This window comes from Acomys minous (assembly GCF_964271855.1).
Source record: "Acomys minous genome assembly, chromosome: 6".
Lineage (NCBI taxonomy): Eukaryota > Metazoa > Chordata > Mammalia > Rodentia > Muridae > Acomys > Acomys minous.
The window spans coordinates 120,942,606-120,956,904 of record NC_140487.1 but is presented as its reverse complement, the minus strand read 5'-3'; the positions used below and the strand labels follow the sequence as shown (position 1 = coordinate 120,956,904).

The 14,299-nt window shown below is 48.2% G+C and overlaps 1 protein-coding gene across 7 annotated transcripts in view; it reads left to right on the top strand.

Moving 5' to 3' along the window:
* VPS13D (vacuolar protein sorting 13 homolog D) overlaps positions 1-14,299 on the top strand; it is a 229,158-nt gene that overhangs the window by 63,385 nt on the left and 151,474 nt on the right. For all 7 annotated transcript variants that reach the window (XR_014780258.1, XM_084787200.1, XM_084787199.1 and 4 more), the window contains 6 exons: positions 2,482-2,710; positions 4,084-4,294; positions 7,159-7,330; positions 7,529-7,641; positions 9,812-10,024; positions 13,795-14,057. Coding sequence is in view for 6 of the 7 variants with exons in the window: in XM_084787200.1 (XP_084643326.1) it covers positions 2,482-2,710; positions 4,084-4,294; positions 7,159-7,330; positions 7,529-7,641; positions 9,812-10,024; positions 13,795-14,057 (1,201 nt within the window). In the remaining variant the exon portion in view is untranslated. The remainder of the gene's footprint in view (positions 1-2,481; positions 2,711-4,083; positions 4,295-7,158; positions 7,331-7,528; positions 7,642-9,811; positions 10,025-13,794; positions 14,058-14,299) is intronic.

Here is a 14,299-nt window from a genome sequence, read left to right as displayed (position 1 = left end):
GGTGTGCCTACCACCTCGGTAGTGGTGAGTCCAGGGGCGGGCTTCATTGATGAGCTTTTTAGCTCTTGGTGGCTGCATTCTATCTCTAGCCCCTAAGCCTCTCTGGAGGTCCAGGGAGTGCGACAGAAGGTCACATAGTGAGTTCTTTAGAGTGTGTTGGGGATACCTCTTTATTTTGAGGTCAGAGTAGCTGTGTGAGGCAGAGGTTGTCTGCCGTCAGAAATGGTGGTCTAGTTCCACAGTGGTGTTTAGCTCCTCCCCCTTCCAGGAAAGGGGGTGGGCTCGTCTTCTGTGTCAGCTGTGTCTGTATATGGGTTGATAAGCGTGCTCTAAAGTTAGCCGAGGATGAAGAACTGCCAAACTACTTCAAGATGTTTTTACAAAAAGATTTCTATTTTTGTTAAGCCAAATAACAGCACAAATTATATCATTTTAATGACAAAATCTTGCCTGTCTTTATTTTTGAGGATTTGATTTTAGGTGGCAGTACCTACAAAGATTGCCTTTTCTTCAAGGTATAATGTGGTTTGTTTCTTTCTCTCTCTCTTTCTTTCTTTCTTTCTTTCTTTCTTTCTTTCTTTCTTTCTTTCTTTCTTTCGCTTCTTGGTTAGTCTGGAAAAAACAACCAACCTTATGGGATTTAGCAGTCAGTTCACACTCAGATCCTTAAAACAAAACAAATCAAAGCTCCCAAATGCTGACCCTGTGAAATGCTTCACTGCAGGGTGGGGTAGGGGGAGTGGAGCCTGCTTTATTACTCCTTGTGTGGCTGCTTTGGGGAGTTACTTGTCGCCTTTCTTAAGGCCTGTATTAAGAGACTTGTCTTAGCCCTGGGTAGTACTTCCTGAATGACCTCATTTTATATCCAGAAACCCCAGGAAAGCTGCTGTGTTACACGCTGGTGGCTGTTCAGTGGAATTCCATAAGGCTGTGTGGAGTGTGTCGTTTGTCCAGATCTCTGTGATCTGCTGTATTAGCTGTGCACTTCAGCTCTCCTCATAGGAGCTCAGTGCTGACTGGCGGCCTTTGTGTTGACACTTTCCTCTCATCCACTTTGCGTTTGCACTTGCCTGTTGGTGCTTTTGCTCATGTCAGGTGTGTCTAATACAGTGTCCAGTGGCCCAAGAACAGCAATTACTCCTGACGCGGCGCCTGTAGCTCGCGTGAGCACTTGTGCCCTGTGCCCCCAGGTTTATGACTCCTGCATGTGGGACAGTTTCCTGTAAAACCCCATTTTACTGAGAACATGTTTGGATTTTTTGGAGTATGCTTTCCTTCCTCCCCTCCCCCAAACCATAGCTTGTGCTTAAACCATAATTTTAAGTCAGAGTCATTCAAAAGCTTTGGGTTGATCTCCTCAAGCCATTGATTTATTTAAACTCGCTGCAGAGAGGAAGTAGAGGAAAATGCAGCGAGAGAACAACAGACACTGTGCAGTTGAAGTAAGCAGAGTAGGAGGGCAGTCTTAATGTGGAAACATTTAAACGACAGCGTTTTCCTAGCAATCTTCCCTGGGAAAAGCAGGAAGTCTGGTCACTTCACTCTTAGTTGTGATTACTGCTCAGGAAGTGGAGATTGTGGAGTTTTCACCTTTTTTCCAAAGCTGGGAGTCAGCCTTGCAGAAGTACCAGACAGCCGTGCTTCTCATGCTCCCAGAGGGGTGCCTGCGACAGGGCCGAGAAGCAGCTGTCCCGTGATGCACACGGGCAAGGCTCTGAGGGGTCCTGAGGGAATTGAAAACTCCAGTGACCGGCTCACTCTGTGGAATCAGCTCTGCCGTTGCAATCGGCTAAAGGCACCGTGTGCTTTCAGGAGAACCTGGCATGGGAGGCTCATCTCCTTTGTTTGCCTTTTGTTTCAGTTCTGTGGTTACTTAGCTGGGGATGTAAATGCACATGGGGAGGCTAAGATGCACAGACCTTCCTGAGCCCAGTGCTATTGCAGTCATATTGCCTTTAGATACTTTTTGGTGTGTAGCTGAGGATAGCCTCGAACTCTGTGGTCCTGGGGTTACAGGCTCGCTTATCCATACATCCACAGTGTATGTGGTATGGCCATTGGAGCCAGGGCTTCTTGCAGGCTAGGGAAGTATTCTCATACCCGAGGCACATCTTCAGTCCCCTAGACACTTTTTTTTTTAATTACAGTAAGCCCTCTTCTCCCCTAAAGCAGCAAATATATTGTATGGCTAGAGATTTGCTTTGGTTGAATTTGACTGAAATTGGTTATTTGTTCTTGAGCCAAAGACTGTCTTCTTGCAATACCGCTGTAGTTCTCAGCAGGTATGGAATCTTGGGTGACATTTTTGCAGCTAGTTGTGTGTGGTGTCATGACTCTCAGTTTCTTGTCTCTAGGGTCTGAGGGCGGTGTATCTACTACAGAGTCTTTGAGAACCTACAGACTGGGGTATGATCTCCAAGCTAGTGAAAGGCATTGTTACCCCCTCATCTCTGCATTCTAGTTTTCTTTTGTTCCTCCTAGGAATCTGTGCCTTCAGCTTCTCCAACAGGTACACCCAAACACGGTGTGAAGAAGATGACAAGTGCAGAGGACCCCAAGGGGCCCCAGGTACAGGGGCTGTTCATGATGCCTCCTGCCGGAATGGGAATGGGGCTTGGCAGCCTGAAGAGTGAGTTTGTGCCCAGTGCCTCCATCAAGCAGCGTGGGCAGCAGGCCGTGCCAGCTGTCAGCCAGAGTTCCAGCAGTCCAGGTAAGAGGTGGGCCAAGGGTTGTGTAGTGAAGATGGGGACTATCCCGAGGAGGCCCTTCCAGGGAGACTGGAAGCTGACAGGAGACAGCATCTGTTTCTGAGTCTTAGGCGGGTGTAGTCTCTCGCAACTTCTAAAGTAGATTCAATTACAAGATGCAATAGACATAAAGAAGGTTTCTGTTGTCTGTGGGACTTGTACATGTCCAGATGGCTCCCAGGGGATGACGATAGCCAAACTGGTCCTGTGCCCTCATAAACCGTTACCCAGGCCCTGTCCTTGAAGGCCACCATTTAATTGCCCCAAACGGAGACACTAAAGTTAGTATCAGTAATGATTCTCAGAGGTGCAAGTCGTCCTGGTATAGGTGTTCTTGCTTTGGTTCCTTTTTCTCTTTGGGCTTTTTGGAACAGTTGTTAGTGCAACTGTCCTTTCGAGAACTGTTTGCTAAGCTCCTGCTTAATGCCAGGTGTTAAATACTGTCTCCAGTGCACTAGCATCCCCTGGGTAGGATTCCTCCCAGTGTGGCACTTACAGGAGAAAGGTATTAGATGAGCGTAAGTACTGATGGATTATAGCGCGTGACATGGGAGAGACAGACGAAAACTGAGGACCCAGTGTAGATCAAGGCGGGAAGGTGACGATGGTCCTGATGAGGCTGCCCAAGAAGCAAAGGGCGTGGCCTTTTGGGAGATGCAAAGGCCTGGAGGCCTGAGGTTGGAGAGCAAATGGAAGAATGGCTTGAGATGAGGTCAGAAAAGTAAGCTATGGGTTTATGTAGCGCCTCGTAGGCATTTTCACCACCGAAGTTTCCAAAGGAAGAGAATGTCTCAGTCTATTTTTTTTTTTCCGTGCAGGCAGTTTGTGGAAAGAATGGTTCTATGAGGGCCACAGTGGAGTTATGGCGGGACACTGGAGGATAGTTTGTGGAGGTGTAGGCAAGCGGGGGGGGGGGGGGGAGGTGGGGGGTGAGGGGGTGGGGGGGTGGGGGGGTTGGGCTTGATCAGTGGTAGTAGAGACAGAGTATGTGTTTGAAAAAGGAATTCTGCTGCTGGAACTGGGCAGCAGGATGTGATGGACACAGTTGTGACACCATGTGTGGTGGGCTCCTGAGGCCATAGTTGGGGCCCCTGAGTGGAGGGTGGGCAGCAGGATGTGGTGGACACAGCTCTGACACCATGCGTTGTGGGCTCCTGAGGCCATAGTTGGGGCCCCTGAAAGCTGGGGTTCTGAGCATGCAGGACAGAGGCAATGGCTGGCCCTTATTTTCAAAGACAAACTGGACTGACTTTGTGCTTTAGTTTGCGCAGGCCTGGCCGGCCCTTTCTGCATGCTGCTCTTGTCCTCACCTCTCTTTTTCCTTGGGTCCTTGTAGAAGACCACGTCTGCCTGCTGGACTGCATTGTCGTGGATCTGCAGGACATGAACATCTTTGCTGCAGAGAGACACCCCAGAGAGAGCTCAAAAGCCTCAGAACACAGCAGTGGGGACCTGATCTTCCCTTCCTACTTTGTGCGACAGATAGGAGGAAGTCTCTTGACTGAGCCGTGTAGGCTGAAATTGCAGGTGGAGAGGAATTTGGACAAGTGAGTGTCTTATCCGAACATGATGTAAGCAGAATCTTAGCAGCTTGGGACTCAGTGCTGTAAGGTCAGTCAGGAAAAGCACATTCCTTAGCTGAGTCCTTACCATGTGCTAGCCAGTCACAAGGGCTTCTGTGATGGCAGAGAAGATGCTGCTGCCACAAGGCTTAAGGCTTGTTGAGGGACATAGGAAGATGGTAGATGACTCTAACTTAGTGTTTGATTTGGGGACTGTGTTGCAAGATGACACAGCCCTGCCTTGGAGACACAGAGGAAAGTGTTGGAGTTTAGCATGGATTTGAGTGGTGATAGGGAGGTGGAGGGCAGGCAGGGCATCTGGAGAAGATGGGCATTTGGAGTAAGCATGCCGACTGTAGTGGACTCTGCACTGGCTACTGCTCACCCCTGGCGTCCATTTGCTTTGTATAACTGTCCAGGTGCAGTTTTGCCTTGCCACACCAGGAAGTCCATCGAAAGTGCTCTGGAAAAACTAAGGGGCCCTCTTGGGTTTACTTTGTAGTTAGGCTCCTGTGCAGGATGCTTGTGTCTGTGGTTAGAGCAGCCATTGGTTCAGTTCTCATTGGGTCCATAACATCCTGGGAAACTTTATGATCCGAGACCAGCAGAGTCAGGCTCAGGGCCAAAGGTTGGGTGTGGCCTAGGGAGTGCTCCTCCTTCCCGGCCTGTTGCCAGCCCATGCATGGCACATCTTTCACTATGGTGCTTTGGCTTGGGAGAAAGAAAGCAGCATCTTAACTCCAGGGAAAGGTAGAAAGTGGATAGATAGCAATGAAAGAGATTTGCTGAGGCTGGAGATGGCTCAGTGGTTAGAGGCCTGGCTGCTCTTCCGGAGGACCCAAGTTTGTTTGTTCTTATCATCCGTGCCAGGCAGCTCACAGCAGTCCGTAATTCCAACTCTGGGGGGTCTGAGGCCCTCTTCTGGCTTCCATGAACACCTGCATATACATACACACATGTACACACGCACACGTACACATGAAAGTATATAAACAAATCCCAAACGAAGATTTGCCTCATTACCTGGCTGGAGCTTGCTAGCCCCCCGCCCAGTCCCCAGGTGTGGGGGCTCACTGCATGCCAGTTTCCGTCCCCAGGTGTGGGGCCTCACTGCATGCCAGTTTCCATTTCTCTTCGGATGACTGCTACACTTCAGCTCACTGGGTGTTTCTCTCACTGGAACCTGTTATTTCAGAGCTCCCTGGCTGGTGTCCAGTTATGGTTGGCATGGGCTCTATTTGGCTAGCCTGGCTCGGCCATCCTAAGAATTTCTTATTTAGAAACTGAGCTCTTGGTTTTCTTTGCAAGCAATGGCGTTTAAGAAGTGCTCTTCTCCTTGGCTTCTGTAAGCTTCATCTACTGTCTTCGGTGCTGTGTGGGGGCAGCAAGACTCTGTAGCCCAGTGAGAGTGCAGTGGCAATGTGCTTTTGTTTCCACCCAGACGCACCCCACTTGGTAGTGCTTCTCTGTTATTTGTTGACTGCATTGTCACTGGGTGTTTTGTTTTGTTTTTGTCTGTTTTTTGTTTTAGTTTTTAGTTTTTCAGGACAGGGTTTCACTGTGTACCTTCAGCTGCCCTGGACTCTTTGTAGATCAGGCTGGCCTTGAACTCACAGAAATCTGCCTGTCTCTGCCTTTTTAAGTGCTGAGATTCAAGATGTATGCTAGCAGGCCTTTTTTTTTTTTTTTTTTAAAGTATAACTTTGCACATCTTCTGTTTTAAATCCCACCCCTTGAGACACTATTCAGGCATAGTTGTCTGGAGGACTCATGATGCCTGTTGCATCCATGGGAGGCAGAGAGAGCTCTATAGTGCTAGCATGAGCCCTAAGCATCTTTCAGTCTCACTCCAGCTCTTTCTGGTAATGAGTGGCATCACCCCACCCCCTCCCCGGAGGGCCCAGGAGGAAAGGCTTATTTTCCTTCCATCTACCGTGGGAACTGGAGCTAAGAGCTGGGTATCTGGCCATTACTACTTTCCCAACTGGTATTTTTCAGCTATTTGAGTCTTGTGAGATTTTTCGAGACAGGGTTTCTCTGTGTAGACTTGTCTGTCCTGGACTCACTTTGTAGACCAGGCTGGCCTTGAACGAGATTTTTCTTACTCCTAGGCTAAGGCCTGTTATAATTTATGCTTGTAGTCCCAATATTTAGGAGGCTGAGGCAGGAGGATTGCTATGAGTTCCAGGTTAGTATGGGCCACAGTGTCAGTGTCTCAAAAAACAAAAAATGAAACAACAAAAACAAACCAGAAACTGAAAACCAAATCAAAACTTAGAGCTAGGAAGATGGTTTTGCTGTTACGAGCACTGGTTGCTCGTGTAGAGGCCCCGTGCTCAATTCCCAGGACCCACACGGCAGCTGAAAACCACCCACCACTCCAGATCCAGGAGGTGCAGTCCCTTCTTCTGGCCTCTACAGGCACTGCACACATGTGGGGTACAGACACACATGCAGGTAAAACATCCACATGTGTAAAATAAAAAAGTTATTCAGCTTGTATGTATTAGTTTGTATATGTTCATATTTGTGTGTGTATACTTGTTTGGCATGCTCAGAATGGAACCCTGGACCCATGTGTGCTAGACGAGGTCCTCTCCTGAGCCACATCCCAGCTCATTAGAGCTGGAGATTTCTTATGTACATTTGGGAGCTAAAAGCCTCTCTAGTTAAAGGGTGGCAGTCACAGTATCTTGCTCAGCAGGAGATACATGCTTTTTTTTTTTTTCCTGTCATTGGGCTAGAGATTAAGTGGCTGATAATGTAGATAGCCACATGGTAGCCTTACATTTGGCTGTGCCAGGACGCTTACTGGCTTGTTTCTGAGTATAGCCTCTTCTCCTCCTCAGAGAAATAAGTCACACTGTTGCAGACGTAAGTGTCCATGGCAGTCTGTCCTCCGTGCACTGCTCCCTGGATCTGTGTAAATACAAACTGATCCGAGGCTTACTAGAGAACAACCTGGGGGAGCCCATAGAGGACTTCATGCGGCCGTACGACCTGCAGGACCCAAGGATTCACGTGAGTGGGGCTGGCTGTGTGCTCTGCCATAACTCGCAGTCTCAGATGATGGTCATCTATGTGCATATTCCTCCAAGACTGCAGGGAGCAGAAGGGCGAAGTGGGTGGGACAGCAGGGGGATTAGATTTCCTTACCTTTGAGCTCATTTTCTGGTTAACCCCATTACCTGAGGGTTGACTAGCATTTTCCTTTCACAGACTGTGCTGAGTGGAGAAGTGTATACTTGCATGTGCTTCCTCATCGATATGGTGAACGTGAGTCTGGAGCTCAAGGACCCGAAAGGAAAAGAAGGCTCTGGCTCCCTAGCTAGGTAAGGCTTTGATGAACTGGTTTTCTTTAATTTTTATTATTTATTTATTTATTTATTTATTTTTCTGACACAGGGTTTCTCTGATAGTCCTGGCTGTCCTGGACTCACTTTGTAGACTTGGCTGGCCTCGAACTCACAGAGATCCGCTTGCCTCTGCCTCCCAAGAGCTGAGATTACAGGCATGTACCACCACACCCAGCAGTTTTGAATAACTCTTGTGATTTTACTGTTAGTAAGAACAATGTGAGAATGAGCCCGTTTCACATTAGCAGAGCGCAGAGAGTGCAAGGGTGGTTTGTGGCTGATGAAGCATCTCAGTGCTGTGTGAATGTAATGTATGTTTGTGAGCATGTTTGTATGTGCATGCAGGTGTGTGTGTGTGTGTGTGTGTGTGTGTGTGTGTGTGTGTGTGTGTGTTGCTAATGATCATGTACCACAGAACCCTACCCCTGGCCCCTGAGAGTTGTATTAAAAGTTTAAATTTGGTTGTCCTATCAGCCATGTCAGGTTCGCTTATTCTCTTTTCATGGCCAGCCCCAAATACTGGAGACTTAAAGCTCTGAAGGTATATTTTCCCTCTAGCTAGGACGCTGTGGGCGACGGGCTCTCTAATGACAGAAAGAACATTTGCTTTGGGTATTATTTTGGTTTTGAGGTGTAGTCTTGCTGTGTTGTCTAGGTTCACTTTCAACTCCAGGGTCCTGGCATCAGCTTCCTTGAGCATCTGGGACATCGGTGTGCCACTGTACCCCACGTACAGGGCAGATGGAAAACAAAGAGCTCTGAAATAGCCTCGGGTGGCACTTCAGTGCTCTGGTACACTTCATGGTCCCACTAGTGGGGGTGGGGCACCTTGTCCTGTGTCTGTGCAATTCCGGGCAGAGTGCCACTGGGTCAGTGCTTTAAAATTGAGAGAATTCCAGACCGATAAAGGTGTAGACAGACAGACAGACACTACGAATGAGAACTGTTTTGAAAAGTGGCAGCACTAGGCTGAACTCCCTACTTGGAAACCTCTAGAAGCAACATAGCAGCTGCTCCGTTTATGGGCATGTGCTGGCTTGGTAGTTAGCTGCTGTCACTTGTTTGTTAGGGCAGATGTGGGAATCTGTTGCGTAGGAGTCTGGAGTGGGATTTTGAAGAGCATATTGTATTTTTATCCTGAAAGCCCTCCCTTGTCCTCTAAGTGGGGCAGAGCTGAGCTCCAGTTTTCTAGGTAGATCGCTGTTGTTTGTTTATTTATTTATTTATTTATGGATTTTCGAGACAGGGTTTCTCTGTTTTAGCCCTGGCTGTCCTGAAACTCACTCTGTAGACTGTTGCCGCCACCACCACCACCACCACCACCATCACTACCTGCCTGGCTGCTGATTTATTTTACTTTTTGTCTTTTTATTTTACCAGCCCAAGGTTATATGGCTGGAAAGTTTGGTTACACTTGAAAACATTGAAGACAGTAAAGCTAGTAATGTCTGTCTGAATCACTCTGACTTCTAGTTTGTCTTTCTGTTCAAAGCCTGTGTAGCTGAGGGGAGCCGTGTCATGGGGAACCTGCACTGTTGGGGCTAGCTACTCTTTTGATGCCTGGCTGTACCTTTAGGTTGCCAATGCCAAATGATTCTGTGTGCATCATAATGGTACTGAGCAACTACTAGTCACTCTTTGCAGCTTCTCTTTTTTCTGAAAAGAGAGTGGGTTTGGATGCACTTCTGTTGAGGGTCAGTTGACTTACTTCCCTTATTCAGAATAGGGTGTGTTTGGGTTGCTTCTAGTGAGCTGTAGTGGTCTCACACAGATATGCAGGCTGGCCCTGGAGAGAGAAGCCTTAGGCAAGCTATAATTTCACAGATGAAGGTCAAAAGAGACCCTGGCTGCCCCCTGGGGATTAGGACTTAACACATGGCTTTCTCAGCTGGGATGGGACATGGTGGTAAATCATCGAGGATGTGATAGACTGGGTGTATTGCTAGTCCTCATGCATTCCTGTGGGTAGGATCTCCTCTCTGCAACTGGAAAAGGGTTAAGGCACGGTACCACTGTTGCATTTCGAGTGGCCTTGCAGATGGAAAGACACTCTGATGCATTGATGACATCGCTCCTGTTGCATATGTGAACTGGTTTTGTATGGCAGGATTGTGTTTAACTTCTCGTTTGCTTTCTTCCCTTTCAGATTTGACTTTAAGAAATGTAAGCTGCTCTATGAGAGTTTTTCCAACCAGACCAAGTCTATTAACTTGGTTTCCCACTCCATGATGGCATTTGACACGCGCTATGCTGGGCAGAAGCCCAGCCCTGGCATGACCAATGTCTTCAACTGTATCTTTCAGCCCTCCAAGAGCAGCAGCGCCACCCAGGGCTCCATCCAGATTGAGCTGCATCTCAGGTAGTGGACTGACAGTCTGCTCTGCTTCCACTTTCTGTCCTCTTGTCCCCTGTATACTCTTTGCCCCCAAATAGGTCTCACTGTGTAACCCAGGCTTTCCTTGAAGTCAGCATCTTTGTGCCTCCACTTTCCCAGTACTGGGATAACAGGCACGTACCCCTATACTTGGCCTCCCCAACTCTGCCTTTCTTTATGGAAATATTTCCTTTCAAGTCCATGTGGCTTTAGATCATCAGAGAAACTGTAAGGATAGGCAGTTGGATGCTCACCAGCACACACCAGCACTCAATCAGAACACACCAACACTCACCAGCACACACTAGCTTTCACCAGCATATACTAGCACTCACCAGCACTCACTTACTTACTAGCACTCACTAGCACACTAGCTCTCTCCACAACTCTTCAGTATTCACCAGCACTCACTTACCAACACACACCAGCACTAGCCAGCACTCATTAGCACTCACCAGCACACACTAGCACTCACCAGCACACACTAGCACTCACCAGCACACACTAGCACTCATCAGCACACACCAGCATTCATTAGCACTCACCAGCACTGTGCTGTGTTAATAGCTCCTGCTCCCTTGCAATATCATGAATTCACCAAAAGATGTCTCTGTTGCTCTAAAAACAGGAAAAAAAAAAATAGTTTGGCGCTGAGCCCATCCTCAAACTCAACCTCCTTGTAAGCTTTAATTTGTAAAGTGACTTGGGGAAGGAAGAAATTATGTGAGTTTAAGGGAAAAACCCAAGCCAAAAGCCTTTTGGTCTACATGAAAGGAGAGGCGGTTTTGACCTGAACAATTATTTATTCAAGTCTCTTCGGCTCTGGCTTTATGGGAGGAGGTGGGGAAGGGAGGGAAGGGCAGGGAGGGGAGGGAGGATGGTCTAGGATCCCACAGACCTCAGCTCCAAGACTTAGTGTCCCTCCAAATGGCTATGTAGCCTTGGTGAGGCTCTCTTTCCTCCTTTATGGAATGAACCAAAGTTCAAACAAAGCCCTCCTGCCTTGGACAGCGGTAAGAGCTGTGTCACTCTGGCGAGGTGCTTGGCACCCGAGGCCCCTGCTGCTGTTACTGCTGTCATGAGAGCCTTATGGCTGTGCTCTGCTTGTACGTGGATGGCTGGTGTTTCATTGTTCTGCTCAGAGTCCCACCTTTGAAGGGAGGAGGTCTTGCTCTCTCCGTCTACCTCTGGGAGGCCTAGCGAAGGAGACATTTTAGCCCTTGTGTGAGCATCAGGAACCTAAGAATGGCAGTGCTAGTGGCCTCCTGCTGCTCCCTGCCTTGGCCAGGCACCTGGAGAAGATCCAGGTGAATCTTGGAAGGTTCTAGCAGTCACAAGTTAGAGCTGGGCCTCTGATATCACAGCTGAGTCCCACTAACTCTTCAGGCCTCGGGCCTCTGCACTGGCTGAGTGCAGCATGGGGTATGATGGGTGTGTTTGGCAGCCCCTTGGAAGAGTTCCTCAGAACCTAGTCTTCCTGTATTTGGTCTCCTGCAGAGGGGGGCCTTGGTATTAGCTTTATTGTGACTGATCTCGACTTCCTAAATAGTCAGCTCTTTGGCCCTCCCCACCATAGCTTTAGTATACAGGAGGCCTGAAGCATTATTCTGCTCATGTAGTAAAGGCATATAATTTCATGGAGCCAAACAATCGATTCTTACCTTGGCTCTTGCTAACAGAAGTGCCCTTGTTAGCGAGAGGAGTGAACTGCTTCAGGAAGAATTGCTCTTCTGTTGGGATTTTTGCATGTCAAATATAAATCACCCCACAGTGTTTAAAGGCTGAAATATTTTCCAGAAACAGGGCCTGACATACTGACTTTCCAGCTACACTGGGTCTGACAGCCTCTGCTCAAAATGGGCTGGAAAAGTTTTTACTGAGGGCAACATTTTTTGTTCATTACAAAAGGGTAGAGTGTTTCTGTGACAAATGCTGTGTGTGAGAAGGAGTTGCGCCTTGCCATGCCCTTTAAGGAGAGGCACTGAGCCAGGTTTAGCCGAAATGAGACTGGAGAAACCAGCCTTAGGCACATCCCCCAAGTCAGCCTTTCCCAAACAGGCCGGGGAGTCAGTAAATGTCCAGCCAGAGCCAGGGTCTCTTCACAAAGTCAAGTTCAGTCCCCAGACCCCGTGGCCTGTCCCCAGCCTGTCTCTAGCCTTCCTTCCTCTGCCTGCTAGTGTGGTAATAGAGCTGGCCATTGCCTGAGGACACTGTGGCTTCAGGCCAGGCCTGAGAGTCTTTCTTGGGAACACTGAAGACTATAAAACAAGTCCCTGTCCCCTGCCTTTCCCTCTGTCCCATTTCCACTCTAGGGCACTTGCTATGCACCTATGGCCAATGTCCTCTTCTCAGGCTAAAAGAGGTTAGTCGCAGCTAAGGAAGCCAGACAGCACTGGTATGTGAGCGTGGCACTTGTGGAGCAGTCCTGAGCTTCTAAAAGCCTCGTGGCTCCTAGACCTGTTGTCAGGAAAGAAGCTGGCAGCTGGAGAACACCTGCTATGTGCCTCGTGCTTTCTCCTTCAGAGCTAGGGTTTCTCATTTTATATACGAGGAAACAGGGTGGCATGGCCATGAGGACACAGCTTGAGAGTGACATGGTTTTAGTGTGGGTCTCTCGACTTCAAAGGCTCTGCTCTTCTGGCCAAACCAGCACTACAGGCTCGCCATTCCTTGAAGGAAGTACCTGGGGCCAGAACCTCTCAGAGTTTGGATTTTTTCCCCTGTTATTTTGGAGAATTTGCATAGGCTTTGCCAGTCAAATATCCAAGGGCTAAAGAGATGGCTTAGCAGTTTAGGCTGCTTTTGCAAAGGGCCCAAGTTTTATTCCTACAACCCAAATCATGATCACAACCTTTAGTGACTCCTGTCCCAAGGGGCCAAGGCCTTTTTTCTGGTCTCCTTGGGTACTGTGGTACAGAGATATACATGCTTCCCACCCCCCCCCCCCACCCCCGCCCCAGCATCCAAAGGCTCTCAGGTCAGATTTGAGCATTTTGGGTACTTGGATTGGGGTGGTTAGCCTGTGTTTCACACTGTCTGGTGCATTGTGATATGGCTGGGAGCATCCCAGCTCTACCTACCAGGTGACACTTGTGCCCTCTCAATTAATAATAGTATAATAATTAGTGTTAGAGACCGTTGCAGATGTCTCTAGACACTGCCAAGTGCCTGTTGTGGGACCTGGTTAGTTGAGGGCACTGCTATCTTGCCTTCTTAAATAGAGTTCTCCTTGTTTTGTTTTTTAATGAGGGGCTGGAGAGATTAAGATCACTTATTGCTCTTGTAGAAGACCTGGGTTCAATTTCCCAGCACCCACATGGTGGCTTATAACTGTGTATAACTTCAGTTCCAGAGGGTCCAGTCAGATCTGACTTCCATGGGCACCAGGCTTGCACATGGTGCACAGACACACATGCAGGCAAAACACTCATAAACATAATAAAATAAATTCATTAAAACATGTGACTAATCTCCAGAGAGCCTATACTTTGTGTGCTCATAAAGCATTGCTCAAAGTGTTCCCATGCTCAAAGCTGGCAGTTTAGGAAATGCTGGAGTGGGACATGGCCTGGTGCTGTGTACTTGCAGCTTCACAGCAGCCTGAGGCAGGAGGATTGCTGGCTCCTGGCATCTGAGGCCACCTTGGATAATGTAAAAACAGAAGAACAACCTTGAGTGGTTGCTTATTGGGCCAGAGGAAGGCCTTGGCAGTGATCGAAATAATGTGTTTTTCTTTGTGATTTTCTTTCTTATAGATCTACGAAGGATTCCTCCTGTTTCACTGTCGTCCTCAACAATCTCCGTGTGTTTCTCATATTTGACTGGCTGCTGTTGGTTCATGACTTCCTGCATACTCCCAGTGATATTAAGAAGCAAAATGTCACTCCTGCCCGCCACCGCAATGCCAGCAGTGAATCTGCTGTTGTTCCCAAAACCGTTAAGAGTGGAGTAGTCACCAAGCGGTCTTCCCTCCCCGTGTCCAACGAGAGGCACCTGGAGGTCAAGGTCAATGTAACAGGTGATTGTTGCGCGTGCGCTTCACTGACTGTCGGTTTGGGTGTTAGCTCAGGGCCTGTCTTCAGGACAGCTTCTCTGTCATAGTCACACACACCTTAGTTTTTGATACAGAGTCTCACACAAATCAAGCTGGTCACAAACACCGAGATCTACCTGCTTCTGCCTCCTGAGTGCTGGGGATTAAAGTGTCTTCGTTCTTTCTTTCTTCCTTTTTTTTTTTTTTTTTTTTTTTGAGGTGGGTCT